This window comes from Astatotilapia calliptera, chromosome 20 (assembly GCF_964374335.1).
Source record: "Astatotilapia calliptera chromosome 20, fAstCal68.1, whole genome shotgun sequence".
NCBI lineage: Eukaryota > Metazoa > Chordata > Actinopteri > Cichliformes > Cichlidae > Astatotilapia > Astatotilapia calliptera.
In genome coordinates this window covers 8,631,620-8,658,523 of record NC_137441.1, presented here as the reverse complement: position 1 = coordinate 8,658,523, position 26,904 = coordinate 8,631,620, and the positions used below count along the sequence as shown (strand labels likewise).

General features: G+C 35.8%; 1 protein-coding gene across 1 annotated transcript in view; it reads left to right on the top strand.

The window, feature by feature from the left end:
- The window catches only part of LOC145423021 (uncharacterized), a 29,698-nt gene extending 5,573 nt beyond the window's left edge, over positions 1-24,125 (top strand). The window contains exons 14-34 of the mRNA XM_080295102.1: positions 215-370; positions 484-651; positions 954-983; positions 1,759-1,914; positions 2,027-2,194; positions 2,497-2,526; positions 3,302-3,457; positions 3,570-3,737; positions 3,866-4,569; positions 4,678-4,730; positions 15,684-15,796; positions 15,921-16,139; positions 16,899-17,102; positions 17,305-17,433; positions 17,527-17,705; positions 20,333-20,509; positions 20,612-21,985; positions 22,080-22,121; positions 22,595-22,645; positions 22,766-22,832; positions 23,066-24,125. Coding sequence (XP_080151228.1) covers positions 215-370; positions 484-651; positions 954-983; positions 1,759-1,914; positions 2,027-2,194; positions 2,497-2,526; positions 3,302-3,457; positions 3,570-3,737; positions 3,866-4,569; positions 4,678-4,730; positions 15,684-15,796; positions 15,921-16,139; positions 16,899-17,102; positions 17,305-17,433; positions 17,527-17,705; positions 20,333-20,509; positions 20,612-21,985; positions 22,080-22,121; positions 22,595-22,645; positions 22,766-22,832; positions 23,066-23,124 — 4,403 coding nt within the window. The 3' untranslated portion in view covers positions 23,125-24,125. The remainder of the gene's footprint in view (positions 1-214; positions 371-483; positions 652-953; positions 984-1,758; positions 1,915-2,026; positions 2,195-2,496; positions 2,527-3,301; positions 3,458-3,569; positions 3,738-3,865; positions 4,570-4,677; positions 4,731-15,683; positions 15,797-15,920; positions 16,140-16,898; positions 17,103-17,304; positions 17,434-17,526; positions 17,706-20,332; positions 20,510-20,611; positions 21,986-22,079; positions 22,122-22,594; positions 22,646-22,765; positions 22,833-23,065) is intronic.
- The last annotated feature ends 2,779 nt before the right edge of the window (positions 24,126-26,904 follow it).

Sequence of the window (26,904 nt, the reverse complement as noted above, 5' to 3'; positions counted from 1 at the left end):
TTTTAGGCATTGACCTAAACCCATGTGTTGGTAATGGATAAACCTGGACAAGTAACATACTTTAATAAGTAATGCATTCTTAAATGATAAAGGTATTTGAAAATCTGTAACATGCATGAGTCGAACTTGGGTCAGTTTTACATTTTCACGTAAATATAGTTTCCCATCATTGCAACAGTTGTATGTGATGGATTTCCTCTTTTCTCCTTCACAGCACCAGTGGACTTTGATATAGACCTTGAACTGCACATCCCAGCATCTAGTGTGCCCCAGAATTTCAGTGTTGTGCTCAGAAATATTCTGAGAAATTTCTCCTTCCCCAAAATCATCACTGGGTCTTTAACACTGAAAGACTTGAACTTCACCACATGTAAGGACCTGATCTTATTTGACTTCCAACACTCCAACACATTTAATGCTGTTCATATGGTGCTGTATGACTTGTGAACTGTGTTTTGTTATTCTTTTAAATGTCTTGAAAAGGGTGCTATCCAAACTCCACTGGAGGACTCCAGTGTCAGTGTGAAGACCAGTTTGCTTGGTCATGTGGCAAGTGTGATGAGTACAGCACATGCAGTAATGTCACCTCACAAACCTGTAATTGCATAAAGGGATTTCCTCTGAGTGGGGAGTTCTGTCAACCAATCACAAGTAAGAACTGATATCATCTAGCTGTTGGATGAACAGACTACTGCCTTTATCAAATAAATGAATGAACTTTTCAACTGTCTGATTACCTAACATTGTGTTATGAGAGTGATTAGACATTAGATATGAATTGCTCTGTGGAAACACACTGCAATTAATTCTATACTCACTGTATTAAAGAAACATTAACACATCTAACACTGCATTCATTATCCTTGCTGACATTTCTATGACATAACCAAAGTCATGGTGTTTAGTTTCTGGCTTGAAATTGAAGTAATTAAACATATAATGTTTTTCCACAGGCGTCGCTCCTTGCCCAACACCACCTCCTGGTATGACAAACATCTTTGTTATTCATTTGTGGAAGCACAGTTCAATTCATTCTATACACACTGTATTAAAGAAACATTGACAGATCTAACACTGCGTTCATTATTTGCAAATTCTTTAAATGTGACACACATTTATACATTCTTATTCTTTAAAAGAATACTGTACAGGATGTTCTAAATATCACCTCTATTGTTTCTTTGTATGCCTGAGATATAGTGTAAACTCTTAAAACATAAAAAATTGTATTTGAAGAAACACCAGACGAACTGAGCATCCCAGTCTCATGGCAGTTTGTGAAGTCATCACTACAGAATTATCTGATTGTTTCTGTTCAAAGACACAAATGATCTTGTTATGTTTCATTTGTATTTTGGGTGTGTTATTAATTATCAATATGTAAGAAATTATTTTTACAATGGAAAGTGTATACAATATTTTATTTAGAGAGAAAAACATGGAGGCCATCAATTTGGCAACAAAGAAAACACTTTCAAAAGATATGGCTACTGTTGTGCTTTAGCTCAGCCGCTGCTAATTTTCTAAAACTTACCAAGTAGCTTTTTAGGCATTGACCTAAACCCATGTGTTGGTAATGGATAAACCTGGACAAGTAACATACTTTAATAAGTAATGCATTCTTAAATGATAAAGGTATTTGAAAATCTGTAACATGCATGAGTCGAACTTGGGTCAGTTTTACATTTTCACGTAAATATAGTTTCCCATCATTGCAACAGTTGTATGTGATGGATTTTCCCCTTTTCTCCTTCACAGCACCAGTGGACTTTGATATAGACCTTGAACTGCACATCCCAGCATCTAGTGTGCCCCAGAATTTCAGTGTTGTGCTCAGAAATATTCTGAGAAATTTCTCCTTCCCCAAAATCATCACTGGGTCTTTAACACTGAAAGACTTGAACTTCACCACATGTAAGGACCTGATCTTATTTGACTTTTGCACTCCAACACATTTAATGCTGTTCATATGGTGCTGTATGACTTGTGAACTGTGTTTTGTTATTCTTTTAAATGTCTTGAAAAGGGTGCTATCCAAACTCCACTGGAGGACTCCAGTGTCAGTGTGAAGACCAGTTTGCTTGGTCATGTGGCAAGTGTGATGAGTACAGCACATGCAGTAATGTCACCTCACAAACCTGTAATTGCATAAAGGGATTTCCTCTGAGTGGGGAGTTCTGTCAACCAATCACAAGTAAGAACTGATATCATCTAGCTGTTGGATGAACAGACTACTGCCTTTATCAAATAAATGAATGAACTTTTCAACTGTCTGATTACCTAACATTGTGTTATGAGAGTGATTAGACATTAGATATGAATTGCTCTGTGGAAACACACTGCAATTAATTCTATACTCACTGTATTAAAGAAACATTAACACATCTAACACTGCATTCATTATCCTTGCTGACATTTCTATGACATAACCAAAGTCATGGTGTTTAGTTTCTGGCTTGAAATTGAAGTAATTAAACATATAATGTTTTTCCACAGGCGTCGCTCCTTGCCCAACACCACCTCCTGGTATGACAAACATCTTTGTTATTCATTTGTGGAAGCACAGTTCAATTCATTCTATACACACTGTATTAAAGAAACATTGACAGATCTAACACTGCGTTCATTATTTGCAAATTCTTTAAATGTGACACACATTTATACATTCTTATTCTTTAAAAGAATACTGTACAGGATGTTCTAAATATCACCTCTATTGTTTCTTTGTATGCCTGAGATATAGTGTAAACTCTTAAAACATAAAAAATTGTATTTGAAGAAACACCAGACGAACTGAGCATCCCAGTCTCATGGCAGTTTGTGAAGTCATCACTACAGAATTATCTGATTGTTTCTGTTCAAAGACACAAATGATCTTGTTATGTTTCATTTGTATTTTGGTTGTGTTATTAATTATCAATATGTAAGAAATTATTTTTACAATGGAAAGTGTATACAATATTTTATTTAGAGAGAAAAACATGGAGGCCATCAATTTGGCAACAAAGAAAACACTTTCAAAAGATATGGCTACTGTTGTGCTTTAGCTCAGCCGCTGCTAATTTTCTAAAACTTACCAAGTAGCTTTTTAGGCATTGACCTAAACCCATGTGTTGGTAATGGATAAACCTGGACAAGTAACATACTTTAATAAGTAATGCATTCTTAAATGATAAAGGTATTTGAAAATCTGTAACATGCATGAGTCGAACTTGGGTCAGTTTTACATTTTCACGTAAATATAGTTTCCCATCATTGCAACAGTTGTATGTGATGGATTTTCCCCTTTTCTCCTTCACAGCACCAGTGGACTTTGATATAGACCTTGAACTGCACATCCCAGCATCTAGTGTGCCCCAGAATTTCAGTGTTGTGCTCAGAAATATTCTGAGAAATTTCTCCTTCCCCAAAATCATCACTGGGTCTTTAACACTGAAAGACTTGAACTTCACCACATGTAAGGACCTGATCTTATTTGACTTTTGCACTCCAACACATTTAATGCTGTTCATATGGTGCTGTATGACTTGTGAACTGTGTTTTGTTATTCTTTTAAATGTCTTGAAAAGGGTGCTATCCAAACTCCACTGGAGGACTCCAGTGTCAGTGTGAAGACCAGTTTGCTTGGTCATGTGGCAAGTGTGATGAGTACGGCGCATGCAGTAATGTTACCTCACAAACCTGTGATTGCATAAAGGGATTTCCTCCTGATGGAGAATTCTGTGAACCAGTCACAAGTAAGGACCTTGTCGTTTTTATAACAAGATGTATTTTTTTTATTCACTTTAAATTCATCAAGTTTGCGTCATGAGTGTTCTCCGTGTCACTAAAACAATATAAGGAATTCTTGAATGTTTCTCCACAGATATCATTCCCTGTCCACCAATGCCAAACACAACAACACCAGATCCTACAACTACAACACCAATGCCAAACACAACAACACCAGATCCTACTACTACAACACCAATGCTAAACACAACAACACCAGATCCTACAACTACAACACCAATGCCAAACACAACAACACCAGATCCTACAACTACAACACCAATGCCAAACACAACAACACCAGATCCTACTACTACAACACCAATGCTAAACACAACAACACCAGACCCTACTATAACAACACCAATGCTAAACACAACAACACCAGATCCTACTACAACAACACCAATGCTAAACACAACAACACCAGATCCTACTATAACAACACCAATGCTAAACACAACAACACTGATTCCAAACACAACTACACCAGATCCTACTACAACAAAACCATTACCAACAACTGCACCAACACCAATTCTAACCAATACAACAATTCTGATGCCAAATACAACCACACCAATGACAGACACAACAACAACACGGGTTTCGAGTACTACAAGAGTGCCAACTACTACAACCACAGCGATGTCAACTACAACAACAACAGCAAACACAACTACTACAATAACACCAACTACTGCTTCTGTTACAACAGATCAATTGACCATAAATGTGGAATTTAGTGACACATACAATAATCCAAACAGTGTTTTTTTCAGAAATGTTAGCACTGCTGTAAGTCTCAATTAGCCCCATCTTTGTGTCATTCAATTTTCACATAATCTCAAACTACTCAATTCAGGTGGTTTAATTCATGTTTGGCAATGTCACTATCTCAAACAGATTCAAGCAGAAGCACAGAAGAACAAAATCACAGCACAATTAATTAAATTCCGGTAAGTCACATTATCTTTTTTAATATACCAATCCTAACAATTGTTTCTTTGTTTAGGTTTTTTTGTTTGTTTGTTTTTTTACAGTTGTTACAGTCTTTGAAAAGTTTCTCCTCTGTGTCAACACTGCAAGTCAAAAGAAAATATCATTATGTGGCTACCTTGAAGCTTCTTAACATAAATGCCCTACAAAAAAGGGATAACTACAACCTAAAGTTCCACTACCCATGAATCACTTACACACACACCATACTGGCAAAAACATCTAGTATAACATCTGTATAATCATCACCTTATACAGAGGCAGACTGAGACTCTAATACAGGCCAAGAACTTGACTTACAGTTTTTTACAGCCGCTAGGACACATTTCTCAATACTTAGGTCACTTTTGCAAAACTCTTCACACAATTCTCCTAACTGACCTTCAGCTTGGCAAAGCAGTTCATTTCACATTCAAAATGCACTACAACTACCAAAACACTTTATTCAGGTCTCAAATAAATTCATTCTTCCAGAACACTAGCAAAGGTTGACAGCCGACAAACACACTTTGTCACCCACAAAACAATGACCTAAAAAACACTAGCAACATGTAGCATTACACAGTGTTTTCTTGTGTAAAACAAGGACACATCTCTGTTTATAATTTCAATATATGTTACTGGAATGAATTAGACATCATGCAGAATTCGTCAATATTTGTTTATGTATTTTTAGTTTTTTGCACTAAGTAATCCCAAAATACAAGAATTTGTATACACACCATCCACTGATACACATACAATAGTAATGCTAATCTACTCGGTCTTCTCCATTTGGCCACAGGTTCCCATCCACATCACATCTTATGTCATCTAGGGCAATACACCTAGGAAAGAATCTTCTGGCATGCCAGAATTGAAGGAGTTGAAAAATTGAAGGAGTAACACCTGTGTAGATGTTCATCTACAATGAGAATCAGCTGTGGCTGGTTAAACTGCATTTTTAGATTTACAGTTTTTTCTGATTGCTTAAGCACATTTTTTGTAACTATTGGCTAATTTTGCAAAACTCTTCACACAAATAAGAAAACCTGTCACCCAATAATCAAAACATTGTAGTTCTCTTGCAAAAGCAAACACAGCTAGATTAACTCTTCACACCTTCGTAAAAATGGTGTTTCCGTATCAAACAGTACACACAAGCCATCATCTACTAAGCACACAATGCGCCAACTGCACATTGATGGTATGAATACAAAACACATCTGGCTTTTGCTTTCTCTGTGCACAAGGTAGGCTATGTCAGTTTGAGCTCATACTTCTGTCATAGATCCATAAGCATGGAGGGATCCAAACTTCAAGTACTGGTGTTTATTCAAACACATCAAAACAAACACAAGTGTTTATTTCCAAGTATAGGATTATTTGCAATCGCCATAATGACTATATGGGTTACTTGGTCTGCAGTGAACATGCTTCCTCTGCCCCAGCATCTGGTCATCTAGCAATTCTGTAAAGTAACAATTTCAGTATTTTTACATCAATGGTATTGGTGTGTTTCTCATTGGCATATGGCAGTGCTACAAATCTTTGTGCGAAGTGACTGTACTAACCGATTCTCATTTCAAGATGTCCTTATGGTGCTTGCTACAGTGTAGCGGCTCGAGTTAGGCTGGACCCGTTGGCCAGCTACCCTCAGGGTCATTCCACGGTTGATTACATGGTCCACTATTGTAGCTCTGATGTCATCAGCAATTCTATTTCTTACTCTTCCTACCCTTCCTCTCCCCCCTCCTCATCTTCCTCTCCCCCCTCCTCATCTTCCTCTCCCCCCTCCTCGTCTTCCTCTTGCTCCTCCTTGTCATCCTCTTCATCCTACTTCTTCACCTCCACGTCCTCTTCCTCGGCTTCCTCGGCTTCCTCTACTTCTCACTCTTTCTGCTCCCTCCATTGTACTCCGCACACACAGCTTACCTGTATTATAGTGCTTAGGCTGATTGCAAAGTGAACTAATTATCTAAAAAAGTTTTCACATGTGAAAGTGTGCCAGACAGTTGGCAAATTAGTGTTAATGATAGCCATACATGTGTATACTTTTGCTAGGAGTGTGTTGGAAATTTGGTAATTGAGTGTTGTGCAGTGAATTGTGCCTACAGTTTTGCAAAGTGTGTGTTACAAAATTGCAAACTGAGTGCAAAGCAGTTTTTGTGCTTTTAGTTTTGCAAACTCAGTGAGTGGTTTTGCTATAAGTCTGAATAGTTTTAGAGATTGTGCTACAGGAATCACAGTTAGGGTTTAAGCAATCAGAAAAAACTGTAAAGAATAATATAAGTTTCTACATGCTCCAGAAACCTTCAGATAAAACTCAGCACTTTTCCTCGACATTTTGCCGCAACATTTCAAAGAGCCGTAAAGTAAATAAACGGCAGACGTTTCATGCATACGCAGTACAGGAACGTAGCTTTTTCAGTGTGGATGAAAACAACTGAAAATGATAGTGTGGACGCGGAGTGTTTCTAGACATAAACACCGTTTTCAAATTTATCCAGATTAGTGTAGACGTAGCCTAAGCTGGTGGTGAGGAAATTCACGTAAATCCAGATGAGGCAACCCAGGAGCAATCGTAGAGGTAGGCACATTCAACTGCCACATCTATAAAATCAGTTTTCCTGAGTCATCTATGGACTTGGTGAATAGCAAGGTTAAACTTTAGTGCCCAGGAAAATAGGTCCCAGAGATCTGTTAATTTTAAGAGCTAGAACAACCTGTAAGAAGCGTTATGAGATGTGATATTCATACCCTAGTTTTACTTTTGATGCTTCACAAAGAGTTAAAAGAAAAAAAAGGATTGTCCACAATATTAGACTTTAAATGGAGATTGGCATTTGCTTTGCCATGCCTAATCCTTCAGTGCTCCTCACTTTAAAAACAAAGCAGATGGAACATTTTGAGGAAGAGTTTGCTCTCTAAATGGTTCATCTGCTTGTGACAAAATCCGGAGAGCAGTTCTTTATTAAGAGAAACATCACTTTATGCGCTTTCACAAACTTTACTCTCCCCTTTCCCTAGTCCTGTTGAAATCACTTTTGACCCAAATGACACCAGTTGCACCATGCTTAAATCCTTTTTTTACTGTTCATCGTGACCTTTGTACAAAAACACCTCCTATTCATGATACTATTGCACTTCATTCATTCAGAATCATTACAGAATGATTACTTCCACTTATTTTGTTACATTTATGATCCTGAATTTTAAGAAAATAACCATAGCGCAAACAAATTTTATATATTCCAGAACTCCATACTTTACCAATAATTATACGGCTAAAGATTCAGCACCTTATTTAGACCGACTCAGGCGGATGAGGCTTTGAGGATTTCAGTCTCTTCAACAGTCAGTCGTATACAGTTTTTCTGGCAACCACCAGAGCAAGATCGTATACAGGGAAGCGTTATTAATCACTCCAGTGCTCTTGAGTCTACTGGCAGCATGCTTTACACCACCACATCCTACACTTTGCATTGCAATTGATGATGTAAGGCTTGGCCATGGAAACCCATTCCATGAAGCTCTCTACACATTATTCTTGAGCTAACCTGGAGGCCACATGAAGATTAGACAGATTTGTCTAAGTATCTGACAAGTCATTGGCTGTAACAATTGACTCTGCTGAAACTTGGCAACATCTGAGCACTATTTTATATTACCCATCACATAAAATCCCCACTGATTGTTTGCCACTAATAATTGTCTCTAGAATATTCAGTACTAAGAAAGGTTCACAGCTGTACCATTCTAGAATTCACTGAGAATGACCCATTTTTTCACAAATGCTAGAGTTCAAATTCAGATTTTATTTGTCACATACACAGTTCAACATGTAGGGAAATGCTTGCGCCCAAGATTTAAGTGCGGGAGTGAAAACCTTTGGCAATATTGTGTATCTAGTGAGCGACAGTTCTCTGTAATAAATAAATAAATGAATGAATTTTAAAAATGCATTGCTAATATCAAAGCTCAGAGGAAAGTGCCCTAACTGCTTTGAGCAGATAGGAGGGAAACAGCAACTCAAATAACCACTTGTTGCAACTAAGCAGTGCTGGGGAGTAACGGAATACATGTACCAGCGTTACGTATTTGAAATACAGAATATGAGTAACTGTATTCCATTACAGTTACCATTTAAAATGATGATATTCAGAATACAGTTACAAATAAAGGAATTACACAGCGGTCTTTTCCTGTTTCATATGCTAGGCAATGCCCTCTCTATTTTTGGTAATTCCACGCCAGTGGAAACCCAAACAAAAATGCATTAAGAGGATCTAATGCCTGGGTCTCAATCTTGCAGCCCATGTCACCCCTACTTGCGGCCTGCATAATGACATGAAGAAATATTTTTCAAAATTATTATTCAAAAAATTATTTAACCCACTGGGGTCGACGGACACGCCGGCACGTCAAAATCGCATGACCAATTTAAGATGAAACAGCAACAAGATGCAGCAACCCAGAGTCTCCTTTTCAACCAATACCAATACTTTGTTCAAAAACTTAATGTGTTATTGTATTTCAAATTATAGCTTCATAATGATTACAGGACATCAGACTACTTGTTCTCATTGTTTAGTTATAAGAATAATCACATAGAAATTAAAAAACCTGAAGTTGTGTGTTAATTGACGCTATTTGAACACGTATATCTTTTCATTTTACATGTATATACTTGCCTGGATATTTCAACAAAAACATTCAACATTCACACTTTCACTCATTCACAGAAGTGCTCTGCCACACTACAAAGGCAATCAGGCAGCTAACTGGGGAAAGGGTAGTGTGCCGTGACTTATGAGATGAAATCTCTGAACACATTTTAATCACCACTATATCACTGTGATTGTGATCACTGTGATCTACATGTGTTTTGAAACTGGGTTTTTGGCGACCTGGTATATGTCAGTGTTTCTGTCTGTAGAGCACACAAAAAGGTTCAGACATTTTTCATTGTGCATGGTTGAGGTTTATTTTTTCCAAAGGAAAATAGGTCTACATATTCAACTGGAACGATAAAAGCAAAGTATCGATCCAATTTCCTTTCCTTCCTTAAACAGCTCCATTTCCTTCCAATTCACCTCTGTGTCAATTTCAAGATCCTGCTTCTTACTTTCAAAGAGCTTCATAACCTCGCTCCTCCATATTTATCTGATCTTCTCCATATGTATGCCTGACTACAGACCTGTTGGGTCTAACACTTAAACGCCGCTGGCTCAGAGACCAATCATTTGTGTACGACCACAGTGCTTTTTGTCTTTTACTTGCTGCAAGGGGAGCCTGAGCTCTTCATCTGATCTCAGCCAACTCCAAACTCTGGGACCCCTCTCACAGTCCTTTTATTAACATCAGTATTTACACAAACATCTCATTAATCATGCGACAGATAAGACACCCACCTGTGAACATGGGACGTGTGTGTCTGCGATGTGTGAGCATGTGATGTCACCAATATCCTCAGTCACCCCATATATGGCGTAACATTTTAACGAACCAGTGTTTAGAAAACAGAGCTGAGCATTCTTGCTAAAGATCTAATCACCTTGCTAAAGATCTAATCATCTTGCACAATGACAACCATATTGATGCACAATTCTCTAACAGGACTTTTAGTTGCTCTGCCCCAAGACTTTAGATGCACTTCCACCAGCTCTTCAAACTACAAACTCTCTCTGTACTTTTAAAACACGTCTCAAAACCCATCTATTCAGAACTCCATACCCTTTTATACTTGTTTATATACTTTCATGCTTGTTTTTTTTTTTACCTTATGTTTAAATTTTGTTTTGCTATACTTTATTATATTGTATTGTTGTATTATTGTAAGGTGACCTTGGGGGTCTTAAAGGCACCTATAAATAAAATGTATTATTATTATTATTATTATTGTTATTATTAATAATAAGGCAAGGCAAGGCAAGTTTATCTGTATAGCACAATTCAACAACAATGTGATTCAAAGTGCTTTACAGAGACATTAGAAACAAAAACAAATAAAAAGCATGATTTAAAATTGATTAAAACAAGCAAACAAACAAACTAATTAACAAACAAACAAAACAGTATATAAAATCAAAACAGATAAAATCAGAACAATAGATAAAATCAGTAGTTAAATGTAAGTTTTGAAATTTAAGCTTAAAAGTTTTCTTCTACAACATCAGCTGTAACTGCTGCTACTTCACTGATGAACAGTTTAAGCACACCATCAACACGGAAAATAAATTATCAATAATCCATTTTAATAGCAGAAGTCTGTATGCCAACTTCAACAATATAAAGGAATATCTAAATGAGTTGGCAAATCCATTTGGAATTATTGCCATTTCTGAAACATGGATCAGTGCGGAGAAAGGAATGGACTTTGGACTGGAGGGATATGAAGTGAATTTTGTAAATAGAAGGAACAAGAGTGGAGGGGGAGTAGCTGTGTATGTGGATAAAAACCTAAACTACAAGGTGGTAGAAAGTATGACAACTGTAATTGATAATTTACTAGAATGTATAACAATTGAAATTTATAACGAAAAAGAAAAAAATGTAATAATTAGCTGTATATATAGAACACCTGGCTCTAGTATTCAAGTATTTAATGACTTCATAGAGGAAATATTCTCTAAAACAAATCAAAAAGTTATGTTTATCTGTGGTGATTTTAATATTGACCTGTTGAATCCAAAAAAGCATAAAATGAGCGACGAATTCCTAAACACTATGTACAGTTTGAGTTTACATCCTAAAATAACCAGGCCTAGCAGAATTACACCACATTGTGCCACCTTACTTGACAATATTTTCACTAACAATATGGAAAACAACATTGTGAGCGGATTATTAATTAATGACATCAGTGATCACCTACCAGTTTTTGCAGTTTATGACACTAATTATAAGAAAAATCAGCATGAAGAACAACTGAGATACAGACGTGTAAGGACAGAAGAAACTATGACTGCATTTAAGAACGATCTATTAAATCAGGACTGGGACAATGTGTACAAAGAAGCTGATATTGATATTGCATATGGCATATTTTTAAGAATATTCATGGAGTTGTACGATAAAAACTGTCCAACAATAAAATACAACAGAAAGCACAAATATTCAGATAGACCATGGCTCACTAAGGGTTTACAAAATGCATGTAAAAAGAAAAATACACTCTATAGGGAATACCTAAAACCAAGAACAAAAGATGCTGAAAATAAATATAAAAAATACAAAAATAAGTTGACCAATATTATACGTGTATGTAGAAAGGAGTATTATAGTAAAATATTGAACAACAATAAACATAATATGAAAGGAATATGGGATGTTTTAAACGGTATCATTAAAAATAATTCTGGACAACAAAGTTATCCACAATACTTTATCGATAATGGCAATATTATGGAAAACACTGCTGATAAGGTCAACAGCTTTAATCATTATTTTGTAAATATTGGACCAAAACTGGCAGAACAAATTCCTGAGTCACTGCCATCAGTAGAATGTAGTGAAAACCTGATTGATAGGAACCCTAACTCAATGTTCCTCACATCAGTGGAGGAAAAAGAAATAATTGACATTGTACACATGTGTAAATATAAAACATCTACTGATTGTAATGATATTGACATGAAAATCGTCAAGAAGGTCATTGAAGGAATTGTAGGACCTCTAACATATATTTGCAACTTATCATTTCAGACGGGAAAAGTGCCAAACAAAATGAAAATAGCTAAAGTTGTGCCGCTGTATAAAACCGGGGATAGACGCCACTTCACAAATTACAGGCCTGTTTCTTTACTACCACAATTCTCCAAAATCCTAGAAAACCTGTTTAATAAACGATTAGACAAATTCTTAGATAAATATAAATTACTCTCTGACAGTCAATATGGATTCAGATCAAAAAGATCAACATCTCTGGCATTAATCGAATCAATTGAGGAGATTACGAATGCTATAGATCAGAAACAGTATGCAGCTGGAGTATTTCTGGATCTCAAGAAAGCATTCGACACAATCAATCATGACATATTAATTAATAAACTGGAACGGTATGGGATTAGGGGGGTTGTACTGCAATGGGTGAAAAATTATTTAAGTGACCGGAAACAATTTGTGAAGCTGGGTGTCCATTCCTCATCATGCTTGGACATTGCTTGTGGTGTTCCACAAGGCTCTGTACTGGGTCCAAAATTATTTATTATTTATATAAATGATATTTGTAAGGCATCTGATATATTAAAATTTGTATTATTTGCAGATGACACAAATATTTTTTGTTCTGGGGGGAATCTAAAGGAGCTGCTGGATACAATTACTTCAGAAATGTGCAAAATTAAAAAATGGTTTAACAGGAACAAACTATTGCTAAATCTAAGTAAAACTAAAATTATCTTATTTGGGAATTCCCTTAGAAATGCACAAGTGCAGATTCATGTAGATGGTGTGGAAATTGAAAGAGTACTTGAACATAAGTTTCTTGGTGTGATTATAGATGATAAATTAAACTGGAAATCTCATATAAATCATATACATAACAAAATTTCAAGAAGTGTCTCAATCTTGAGTAAAGTAAAACACATTCTGGACCACAAATCACTCCACATTCTCTATTGTTCCCTGATTGCACCGTATTTGAATTACTGTGCAGAGGTTTGGAGCAATACTTACAAATGTTCGCTATCATCAATCTTTATATTACAAAAAAGGGCCATAAGGATAATCCATAAAACTGGTTACAGAGATCATACAAATCCACTATTCTTAAAATCAAAAATTCTAAAATTCACAGATCTGGTTCATTTTCTCACAGCACAAATTATATATAAAGCAATAAATAACCTGCTTCCTGACAATATTCTAAAAATGTTTTCTAAAAGGGAACGGGGATACAATTTGAGGGGGGAATTAAATTTAAAACATCCTCGTATCCGTACAACATTAAAAAAATTTTGCATCTCTGTGAGTGGAGTGAAGCTGTGGAACAGACTAAGTAAAGATATGAAGCAATGTCCAAGCATGGCGCAGTTTAAAAGCGGTTTAAGGATACGGTTTTTACAGGGTACAGGGAAAAGGTAGAGATTTGATAGGGTGTTCTTGTCTAATATTTTCATGTGTGTGCGCATGCACGGGTTTGTTGGTATGGGTATATATATATATATATATATAATTGTAGGCTGTGTATCCTTGAGGTGTTAATGGGGTTATTGAAAATGTGTATATGTGCGTATGTGTGTATATACGTATGTATGGATAGATAGAAACATATATGTGTATATATTTAAAAAATAAAAAATAAAAATTACACATAACATATAATGTAATTGCAAGGAGGTATTTCTGTAGTCTATTGATACTAGATAGTGGAAAAGGGGTGGGATTAAATAAGCTTATGCTTCTTCCTGCTCCTTTTTGAACATGGACGTTATTTGGAGTTGTGGTTGCTCGTTTTCCTTTTGTTTGCTTTGTTCATTTGTCTCTTTTAATTCTATTTTTTTTATACTTTTTCAACATGTTCAAAATAAAGATTCAATCAATCAATCAATCAATCAAAGTGTGGATTTGGTGCTTTATTAAAATGCAGCTGAGAATAGGTGAGTCTTCAACCTGGATTTAAATAAACTGAGTGTTTCAGCTGATCTGAGGCTTTCTGGGAGTTTGTTCCAGATATAAGGAGAATAAAAGCTGAATGCAGCTTCTCCGTGTCTGGTTCTGACTCTGGGAACTGATAAAAGACCAGATCCAGATGACCTGAGGGATCTGGAAGGTTCATACTGGGTCAGGAGGTCACTGATGTATTTTGGTCCTAAACCATTCAGAGCTTTATAGACCAGCATCAGAACTTTAAAGTCTATCCTCTCACGGACAGGCAGCCAGTGTAAAGACCTCAGAGCTGGACTGATGTGGTCCACTTTTTTGGTCTTAGTGAGGACTCGAGCAGCAGAGTTCTGAATGAGCTGTCTGACGGATTTTTTAGGTAGACCTGTAAAGATGCTGTTACAGTAATCAAGCCTACTAAAGATGAATGCATGGACTAGTTTTTCCAGGTCCTGTTGAGACATCAGATCTTTTATCCTTGAAATATTCTTGAGGTGATAGTAAGCTGATTTTGTTATTGTCTTAATGTGTTTTTCTAAGTTTAGGTCTGCATCCATAACTACACCCAAATTTCTCGCCTGGTTTGTGGTTTTTAGGTGTATAGATTGAAGTTCTCTGGTGACCTGTAATCGTTTTTCTTTGGCGCCAAAGACTATTACCTCAGTTTTGTTTTTGTTTAGCTGGAGAAAATTGTGGCACAACCAGTCATTAATTTCCTCAATGCATTTACCAAGAGCCTGTACAGGGCCTCGGTCTCCTGGCGACATTGTGATATATATTTGTGTGTCATCTGCATAGCTGTGGTAGTTTATTTTGTTGTTCTTTATAATCTGTGCCAGTGGGAGCATGTAAATGTTAAACAGAAGGGGTCCCAAGATGGAACCTTGGGGAACTCCACATGTGATACTTGTCTGCTCAGATGTGAAGTTACCTATTGATACAAAGTATTTCCTGTTTTCTAAGTATGTTTTGAACCAGTTTAGTACAGTTCCTGAAAGACCTGCCCAGTTCTCCAGTCATTTGAGTAATATGTTGTGGTCATAATAATAATAATAATAATAATAATAATAATAATAATAATAATAACTTGATTTTACCAAATGGTAAACTACTAACTCGTAAATTGAAGAAAAATGTGAGGTTTTTGGAGAATTCTTTTTAAGTTAAGTATAGTGCAAAGCTATTTAGGGGATTGGATTCCAAGTGCTAGTAGACTGAAAATATAAAACTATGACTCAACTATCATTGACTTATCTGTAGGTGTGAGAGTGAAAATGTACATTACATGCCAGAAATGTTAGCGTTTCCAATCCTTTTCCATATTATAGGAGTGGAAGCACCATCGCTGAATATAATGTCACTGCTGCTACTACAGTCATCCAAACACTAAACAATGGAATTTTTGACCAGCTAGCAAAAATCTACTCTATGATATCAGATGGTAAGCACTTGTCTACATTTGTGATTTTATTCAATTTTACATATATGTTTAATGTCATATCAAAAAACACATGAGATCAGATGATTGTTTAATCATTTTTTTATATTTATGTTCATTTTTATAGAGCCACGTTTTCTGGATTTTAAAATTGAAGGTAGTGGATTTTGGGAGGATAAAGTCATTGTAACATGTGGCCATCCACCATTGGATCTCTTTGGTACTGACTGGAGAGCAGAGTGGAGACGTGATGGCAATGTCATAGTTGCAGATGGAGTACATAACATTTCAAAAAACAACAGTCACTCAGTCTTATCTGTGTCACAGTTCATTCGTGCTGACAGTGGTAAGAAGCAAACAACTGCATTCCATGGGGAAATTCACAAATCATATACATTTAAAATGCGAGTGTAGTCTCAGCATTTTTTAGTGATTCAGCAAGTGCAATTACAACATTCTGATTGGCTTAAGGGTAAAACTTGTTTGGTTCAGAAAAAAACATCACATGTATCTTTTATCATAACTCTTTTACGTGGCCTATCGACACAATTTAAAATCTGGTATATAGTTTGAAGTCCGCACTTCTGACCCAAGTTGAAATGGAGTCGCTGGGTCGCTGCAACCCCAGAGGGTTAAGGAAAACGTTGTTACTGCAATGGAGCAATCAATATTAGTGCAGAAGGACTGAAATCATTTGATTTAAATAGTTAAACCATTGCTGTTGCACAAGCCTTTCTCAAGAGAAAGAAATACCAAATTACAAGTGCCAGTGTAAATGTGTACTTGTGTGAACACAGATGTCAACTAATTCATATTAGAAATCCTATTTAAATTTGGAAATAAGTGGTTGCTGAGCTCTTAATAATATAACAGTAAAATAAAATGTTGCTAGACAGAGAATGGTATTCTTGAAACAAAATGGAGCAAAAACTCGTTATCAGCTACATTATTGCTTTTTTGTAGGAAACACTGAATCTGCATAGGAGAACCAGCCATATTACAACTGTATAATACAGAAATAAGTGACACTGTCAACCCATATATTATTATTTTTGTTTGGCAACACAATTTTATTTATGTATATAATAATTTACTTTCATTCCAGGAAATTATGAATGCAGGCTCATACGGAAAAAGGATGAATCATTTTATCGACAACGATCCAATGGAGCCTTCACACTCAAAGAGAAACCCTTGATCAGAGTGGACCCAATTCAAAAATTTTTGAATTGTAGTGGTCAAAATGTGCCACTAAGCTGCACTGTCAACAATGACTACAATATTAATTTCACAAACGTGAATATTAGCGGTAAATCTGAAACAAAGAATCAACAAAATGCAAATCAGCTATTGGGAAATAATTTCTCTGCTCATCTTGCAATACTTACGTTATTTACTAATATGAGACAAAACTTTTTAAAAACTAGTCTGATTAATATTACATCAGATCTGAATGTTTAGCTTGTATTGCTATTCATATTGACTTTGTTGTTTCTGCGATTTATCCAAAGGTAAAAAAAGCATTTCCTATCAATATAAAACTGATAGCTGCACAGACAAAGAGCAGGATACAATTACCTGTCAATCAACTACCTATCCTGAATTCAAAGAAACAATAACACTCAGATTTTACAAAGGAAGTGAGTATTAACACATTATAAAGCAATTTATTAAATTCAGGTTAAAAATTATCTACATTTAATAAGGTCTTTTTTTTGTTTTTGTTTTATTAGATCCTCAAATGTGTGATGATAAAGAATTTGGAAAGGCAGTTAATGGTTCCAGAGCCAGAATACCCTGTGCAAACAATGAGGAAGGAGAAAAGAGTGCATTGTGCAACATCACAACATATACTGAAATACGAGACACCTGCATACTGCAACCCATTAAGGAGCTGCTTGACCAATCTGAGGTGACTTATATAAACTGCCATGTTCTTTTTAGTTCTTTGTATTGTGGAAAATGTACCTTAGAGATAAATCACAATATTACATATTTTAAAGAGTTTAGAAAGTTCACCTAAGTGAAGCCACAAAAATATTACACAAACCTGTCTTTAAGTTACTCTTTTAATTAAAGTTAATTTGCTATGTGTTTTACTTGACAACTGTGACTATAAATTTCAAAACTAGATTATATCAAATGGTAAGATAGGCTCTTAAATGACTAATTTTTTCTACTCTACATTTCAATTTTGCTGATGATGGAAATGACCATGTAATGTAATGTAAAATATAAATGGTTCTCAGCACAATCCTGTTGATTCTATTCTGGGCTATAATGGAAGATGAATCCACCTCTCAAATTATTACAGCTCCTTCAACCAGTTTCCAAATGGATGGTATCCTGTTAGACAGCAAAACGATCATGGTCTTAGGATTAAGTGGTGTTTTTATTTCTTGGTGAACATACTTGAGTTTTAGTTGACTTTAGTTTTCTAGTGTTAGTTTCAAGTTCCAGGGCTCTATGTACTACAAAGTAAGTTAAATATATACAGGGATTCTTTCCATTATTTGGATTCAATTGCCCTAACGTCAAACATCACAACTACTAAGTTAACTAAGTTTCAGCTATAAAATTAGAGATATAATTCTCCTCTTTCAAGGAACATTTGAATTCTCTCTCTAGCCCAAAATGGTTAAAGCATTACAGTGATGTGAACTGCACATGTTAACTAGTATCTAGTAGAAGCTGATTTTTCTGTCTGTGTTCAGACAACAGTACCTTCTGAATGCGTTGTGCTAACATGATACTTAAAATATCACCATAAAGCTTGTCTTCTCTTCCTTCCGAAAGCATCAGAGCTGGGGCAGGTGCTGTGCCAATGGTGAAAAAAAAGAGTTAAATAAATGTTTAAATTTGCATAACGCAGTTTTAGTTATTATTCTTTCAGCTGGAACCTTGATGTTGTTTAATAGTCTGAGAATAAGTAAAATACAAATACAAAATGTAGGAAATGTAATATTCCCTAATTTAAAGTAACCAATTTATATTGTCCACAAGTACAAATAGATGCCCCTAAATTGTACGTGCTTTGGAGTTTGTATGTGCTTTTCGAGTTTTGGGAGCTGAAAGAGCCGGTTCTCTAAAAGGAGCCGGAAATCCCATCACTACAGAAAACCCTGGTTCACCCCAAAGTTACCCGGATAAGACAAAGTTCTGCTTCATAGTACAAACCTCAGAAAGTTAAAAAGAAAAAAAAAGATAAAAAAGGATAACCACTGCACCAAAAAACCCCGCACAACAGAAATTAAAGTAAGCTGCAATGAGTCAATGCTTATCAAGTCCTTTAACTTTGTGCAATACATGTTTTACAGTTTTATACCATTTGTGATGACAGACAAACTGTTAATACAATTTGTGATGACAGACAAACTGTTAATACAAAATAAACTTGTCACCCATTTAATAAAAATAAAACTTGTCAAATAAATAACCACAAAGTAAGCAGGTAGTTTAAGTTTATAAAGTATGCACAAAAAAACACTTTTTCAATAAATAACCACAAAGTAAGTAAGTAGTGTTTCTTTGTTTTGCCACTACAGCACTATTTACAATTTGTGATCAGAAGACATGGAAAGCACAAATGAAACACGGTATTAGCGATGGTAAATTCGATTCTTTTTACTGAATCGAGTTTTAATGAGTCACTTACCAAAGTGAATCGGTTTTTTAGTCATTTGATTCACTGTGTCAGTTGACCAGAGAGTGCAAAAAATGTACATTTTCAATCAAACTTAATTTGTTTCCCTTTTCATGTAAATCCTACTGCTAAGATGAATGATTCTAAAAGAAAACAACAATTTTATAGAGCAAAAAAGAGCAAAAACATTTCTAAAATTAAGCAATTTCCTATCAAAGTTGCTTAATAAACATTTATTTTATTTTATTTTATTTTATTAGTATTTTCCTTAAATGTGTTAAATATATATTTTCTCATCTAAATGTCCACTGAGCTGTGAGCCAGGGGGCGGTAATGCGCCTTAACATTGGTTGCCAACCAAGAAGAAGAAGAAGCTGTGAGCCAGGAGGGAGGGGGTGAGCGAGTCCTAAGTGATTCGCTTAGGCAGAGCGATGCTACTGTGAACCGAGGAGCTATTTTCTTGATGTGAGCTTCTACTCAGGGTTTTTTCTTCCAGTTCAGAGCAGAAGTTTTTTTGTTACGATACTGGATGTTGTGTTTTTCTCCACAATTTTAATTATAAGCTAGATACATTGCTGCTAAAAGCAACAGGGATGAGTCAGTGAGTCAGTTGGGCTTGTGAATCATGATTCATGAGTCAGTAAAGTGATTCTCGAGTATTGAACGATTCATTCATGATTCGCGCATCACTACACGGTATTCACTGTTCGGTTTATAACTGCAGGCAGATTAAGGTTAAAAGACTGTAGTAAACGTAAGCCAGATTCTGTGAGGATTTCTACAAACAAAAACCTTTGAGATAGGAATTAGTAAATAGGAAGCCCAAGTTTGTCATTCTAACTTAAACATTGAGTTAAATTGTGAAACTAAATACTTTTTCTCTTCAACTCTTGCAGGTCTTGACTGCCACTACACTGCCAGCATTTTTGCAACAGCTCAGAAATGTTACTAATGGGAATTCTGAGCAAGTGGTTAACTCACCTAAAAATATTGATGCTGTTGTTCAAATCCTCAGAAATGTAGCCAACAGAATAGAATTATTCACTATCTCAATCAATGTAAACTCAATGAAGGTACATGCTAGTTTACTGAAGTTTGAGTATTCTAAATAATACATGCTTTTTTTAAATTTTGTATTTGTTTATTCAATCTAATACTTTTTTTTTTTACTGTAGGATATCCTGATAACTGCAGGTGTTCTCACCACAGATCAGGCAAGGGACTCATGGAACTTTCTGAACAAAAACAATGAAAGTATCTCGTATAACATCTCTAACCCTGACGGTGTTAGTTCATCATTATTGCAGTCTCTTGAAATAATAACAAAACACCTTGCCAGTTTCAATAATTCTGGTATTGACACGCCTTTTATCATCTTGAACAGAACTATATACACAAACCCTATCATTGGTGATTTTAATTCTTCAGTGGTGATAGAAATACCACAGAATGAGGGTAAAAATAAGTCAATCACAGTGATAACATTTGCCTCGCTGAATAATGTACTCCCTGCAAGAGAAATAGACAATTCATCGATTAAGGTCATCGGTGGCAGGGTTGTACTTGTTCAGTCCAGTGGCCAAATCAATAATATCTCTTTGACATTTGATATTTTAAATGATACACTGAGAGATCCAAAATGTGTCTTCTGGAACTTCAGTCTCCTTAATGGTCTCGGAGGATGGGATGATGAGGGCTGTGAAGTGGTAAATACAAATAAAACTGGAACTGTCACCTGCAACTGCAACCACCTGACCTCATTCTCTATCCTGATGTCACCAAACAGTCCAATTAGCCCAATTTTGGACTATATAACCTACATCGGAGTTGGCATTTCCATGGGTTCCTTGGTCATATGTCTCATCATTGAAGGCCTCATATGGAGAAAAATAAGAACGAATGAAACCTCTTACCTGCGTCATGTTTCCATAGTAAACATTGCTGTGTCCCTCCTGATTGCAGATATTTGGTTTATAATTGGAGCAGCCATTTCAGATGCAAATCATAAAAACCACTCAGCATGCACTGCAACTACCTTTTTTATCCATTTGTTCTACCTAGCTCTGTTCTTCTGGATGTTTGCCTCAGCTTTGTTGCTGCTCTACCGTACAACTAATGTCTTTGGTGGGGGTTTGTCTAAAGCATCTATGCTGGCCATTGGATTTTCTCTAGGCTACGGAGCTCCTCTAATCATAGCAACAGTAACTATAGCTGCAACTGCACCAGACAACAAATATATCAGAGAAAATGTAATCTGCTGGCTCAACTGGGATGAGTCCAAAGCTCTACTGGCGTTTGTGATTCCTGCACTTTCAATAGTGCTGATAAATCTCATTATCCTGGTTGTGGTTTTGTACAAAATTATAAGGAGAAGGGTTGGAACAACTGCTGCACAAGCAGGTGAAAAGAGCGTTTTACTGGTTATTGTCAAGAGCTTGGCTGTGCTTACACCATTTTTTGGAATAACTTGGGGTTTGGGAGCTGGACTTCTGGTGCATCCAAGAGACATAGGAATCAATATTGCATTCGCACTCTTCAATTCGCTACAGGTACAAATAAACTTTTTACCTTTTTATACCATAATAGCAGAATCTTTAATCACTGAATCCTTGATAACGGACATTACTCTGTCTTTTAAAAAAGGGCTTCTTTATTTTGGTGTTTGGAACACTGCTGGATGGTAAGGTATGTACAGCTCAATTTTAAGTCAAGTTAATGAATAAGTGCTTATTGTTGAATTACTTTAAATTAATGTTAAATGATATAATTTGGTTTAACCAACAAAGTGCTTAATGTCTACAAACCTTTACTGACAAAGGAATATGAATTGTAATAATACTACACTAAAATCCTCTTGTCAAGTCAAACTTCTGCCTTTTAGTGCCATTTCATGGTTTCTCTGTAAATCCATATAAATGACTAATTCAGACTTGATGGTGAAAGTAGCAAACAGCAGGTGGGCCCACACTTCAATAAATAACAGTTATATGTATGTGTTCGTATCCCACACAAGCACACAAAAAAGCAAGATAAACATCACCATAGACTTACAAAAAGATTCCTTTTAGTGTTTGGCTGGGCATCATGAATTAATTTACTTTTACAGCTAACTTGTGCAACTTCCATTGTAGTGTAACATTTGAGATTTCACTTACCAGGTGCGGTCAGCAATATCATCATATGCACGACCGTCCAGAAGTGGGACAGGGGTAAGAACAGTTTTCGTGTTCCTTTTTTCTTTCCTTATTTTTGGATCTCAGCCAACTTGTTTTTTGTTTTGTTTTGTTTTTTCAAATATTGCATGATTTGTTTTTTGTATTATATTTTAGAGCACAAGTGCTGGAAACTCATCGTCAAGTGGACTTCGATTTTTAAGGAACTGGAGACGTGGAAGAGGTAAATAACAATTAAAAAATTAACATAAAGATGCAGGAAAAGCTGTGTGTTGTTAGGTGTGCTTGTACCTTAATCAGGCAGTCCAACACAGAAAACAATTGGATGGGTTGCACATTAACACAAATTAATTTTTTTAATTTTATTTATTCATACAATTATTTTACTTCTTACTTCAGTGTCTACTGTGTATTATTTTTTGCCACAGATTAACTATACTGCTCTGTTTTTTTTAGATGGCTACAACATGACATCCAGTGGATCCAGTGATTTACATTCAGCTAGCAACACATAATGAATGCAGAAATCTGTGGTTATTCAGATAACCAACAAGAAGTCAGGCTTTTCTTTGTTCCTTTTTTCCATAGTATCAGTGAGTTAATCTGTTGTGTTTTTATTAATAGCTTATATAATATTTAATCCCAGAAGAATTTGGCTTGGTTTTTAAGGAAAACAAATAAAGAAAAATATGTGTGATCACCAAAATATTTTTGAATGGCATAATAAATTTTGGAATTGTAATCAAACTTTAAAAAAAATTATGTCATCGTTTTCATCTTTGATTTTGATTTGCATGCATGATTATCAACACAGCACAGAGCATAGATTTGTAGTTATACTAATAGATTTTTATCAATCTATAGATGTTTTTAAAGAAAAGAGTTGAGTGTTCTTATATTCTAAAGAGTGAGTAGATTTGATGTCTGATGTAAACATAAGTAAAACATTGTACTCGCAATATACACAGAAATACAAACTACCTTTGTTTAAAAAAACGTTTTTGTGTTGGGGACATCTACTCAAAATCTTGCCGTTTCATTCTGTGTCAGTATGTATCATGGCACACAGTCCCACAAAGATCCACATGAAAACTGTTAATTGAGCTGTAACAATTTCATTCATTTGTAATTCAATAATTTCTGGTAATCTTTTATTTTGTGCATTTTGTGAAGTAGCCATGTGTTGTAAAGATGAAACAGATGTCAGGGAACTGTTGCACATTAGGTAGATCTTAATGCTGAAATTTCTCATACTCATGTTAATTTTACCCATATTTATTTTTTTCTTTGCAGAACAGATAACTGTTATTCTAATTAGCACCTTCATAATCTTTACTGGCTACTCAAAGATTAACTAAGTATGCTTTCTGTGCGCCTTTTGTGCATTTAATGTGGTATGTTTTTGGATAGCTTTGACATGCCTTAATTTTGATCCTGATTAATAATGTATACAACTAGCTTTCTATTACTTTCTATTACTAATTATGTCCTGAATTTGTTAAACTTTTATTCAGAATTTGGTGATTTAAATCTTTTAAAAATACCAATCTTGTGTCAAACTCCAGCTTCACACACCCTGTTAATCTGGCAGATTTGTTTGAAGCATCCTAAAATCCAAATTCCTAAAACAAACAAACAAACAAATAAATAAATAAATAAATAAATAGAATAAAATAATAAAAACCTGAATTGGAATGACACACAGACGAAGTTCCTAATAGTGGTGTGCGGATCGATATTGAAATATCGATTCTTCCGATACCAGTAATTTATGTTCTAGAATCGATTCTCATATTAAAATATCGATATTTTAGTACTTTGGGGTAAATTTGTAGTGTTTCATTAACAGGAACAGTGGAAATAAACTATATCATTCGGATCGTCTAAATTGGAAGGAACTACTTCCTCTTACGCCTTAGTCATTTGTGAAATACGGCTGGATAAATGTGTAGCAGCCTCTGGCATGCACACTCACAGCAATGGCTGAGCATAAACGGAGTCATGTGTGGATGTATTTTACCTCCACAAACAGCTAAGACGCGGTTTGCGATACATGTGGCAAGACAGTAAGGTGTTGTGACAGCACCATTAACCTCGTCAAACACCTGAGAGTAAATCATAGAATATGATGAGCTTATGTTGAGGCGAACTGAAGAGGAGTAGAGGGACAGACTCAAGCGCAGACCACAAAGGAGTTTGTGGTCAAGCGCAGACCACAAACTCCTTTCGAACAAGAGTGAATTTATTCACTGATCAGTGATCTGCCACAGTGCAATATATATACAAAGGTGTTTGGGGGAAAGGGCCAGGGTTCCAGGGTCCAGGAGTGAAAGGGGCCGGAGTCCAGGGGAGGGGGTTTCCACACACAAACAGCTCCTCTTTTCTCCACCACTCTTCTTGCTCAGTCACAGTTGCACAGGGAACGGGTCCGGTGCCGATCTGCGATGCGTTTGTTGTTCTCTTTTGTGCGTAGTAGGGCCGCTTGAGTGGCCCGCCAAACTCGACAACACCTGTGTAAATTCATTTCTTTTGAATTAATCCCTTCTTCTGAAAAAGAACCTCTCCTGGTTTAAATGGCACTTTGGATTTCCTTACTTTCTGTTCCGCTCCCAACCCCAAATAGATGCTGACAAGCTGACACAGTAACATGGAAGAGGAAAAGAAGTTGGAAGGAAAAAAAAAAAAAACCTAATGCCTAACAATGAAAAATGTAAAATAAGATCAATAATAATAATAATGATAATAACGGTAAAAGATGAAGCAACAAGTTTTTAGTTTCTTGTTTATTCCAAATGATCATCCAGATGTATGTGACATGTGATGACAAACACCATGTTTGTCATCACATGCTTAAACTCATCATATATTTTTACATATGCTGAACAGGCAGTCAGACATGCTGTCACTGTGGGGTAGATAACTGCATGAACACCATACGGCAGGGGTCTCAAACTCCAGTCCTCAAGGGCCGCCGTCCTGCAACTTTTCCATGTGTCCCTGTTGCACAACCCGTTCTCACTCCCGACGCGTAACACACCTAGTAGGTCATTAGCAAGACTATAGAACTTGACTGCATGCTGAGTTGGAAATTCAGCCATTTGATTCATGTTACAGCAGCTCATGAGTGAATGAACATGGTGCAATAAAAGTATTTTTAGAAGTATATGTTTCCAAATACATGCATTTACTTACTCGATGTTACAATATTTCTGAGAGCTCGTTTTTAAGCCTCCCAGTTATCAGTTTTGTGATCACACTATTGCTTTAACATTATTGAGACTACACAACACATTCATCCCTGACCACCTCATATCCAGCTGAACAGGATTACTATACTGTGTAGATTTACAAATTCTTTCGTGGAACATCGAAATCCATTGTGTTGTGTAGATTTTTAACATATCTCCTGGATCATTACTAACTGTATGTTTGGTTTTACTTGTAGAGTTGTTGTAAGACCAGACAAGGAGCTCGAAAAATTTTATGGTTCCCAAAACAAAACAAGCCAAAAAAACAACAACAATGAAAATAATGACATAAACCTTTAAAAACAACTGTGTGGAAACGGTAAGAGTATGCAGATCATCCAGCAGAGGGCACCATTATATCAAAAAATCGTTCAAATGTGACTTAAAGATTTATTAACCCTCTCAGGCTCAAATTAAGTTTTTGTTGCTAATGTACAAAAGAATACCTCCAGTGGTACTTCTGAGGGGGAAAAAAAACCTCATAAAATATGTATGTGGGGTAATCAGGTTGTTTAGCTTTTACTTGTTGCAAATCTGCAACGCCTGCCTTGACAGGGTTAAATTAAACACATCTATTAAAGTATAGTTACTACTTTTCAAAGGTGGTGGCTGTAAATGCTGCACTTGAAGCACAGTCCTTACCAGTTAGGGCTTTTTAAAGAGCTCGAGGTGAAATATTGAGGACATTTTTTTTCCCCCAAAAATGTTACATGTGTCATTTATAGAAGAGAAATAACAGCTTTTGAAAAATTAAAAATCGATCTGAATTCTGAGAAACCTAAAAAAATAAAAATAAAAATCCAGCTGTAAAATGAACAGTGCAACAGATTTCACAGAAGCTGGTGAAACAAACAAACTAAATTCATTGTGGTTGGAATCTGTTTTAATCAAGATTTGCATGGATTCATGCACATTCTCCACTTCCTGGTATCAAACATCAAACATTTTACAGTTGTTACACCCCAGCCCAGGGAAAACTGGCGTGCAACAGAAGAAAAATAAAAATAAGGAGAAATGCCCCCACACTCCCTGCTCTCAAGGAAGACG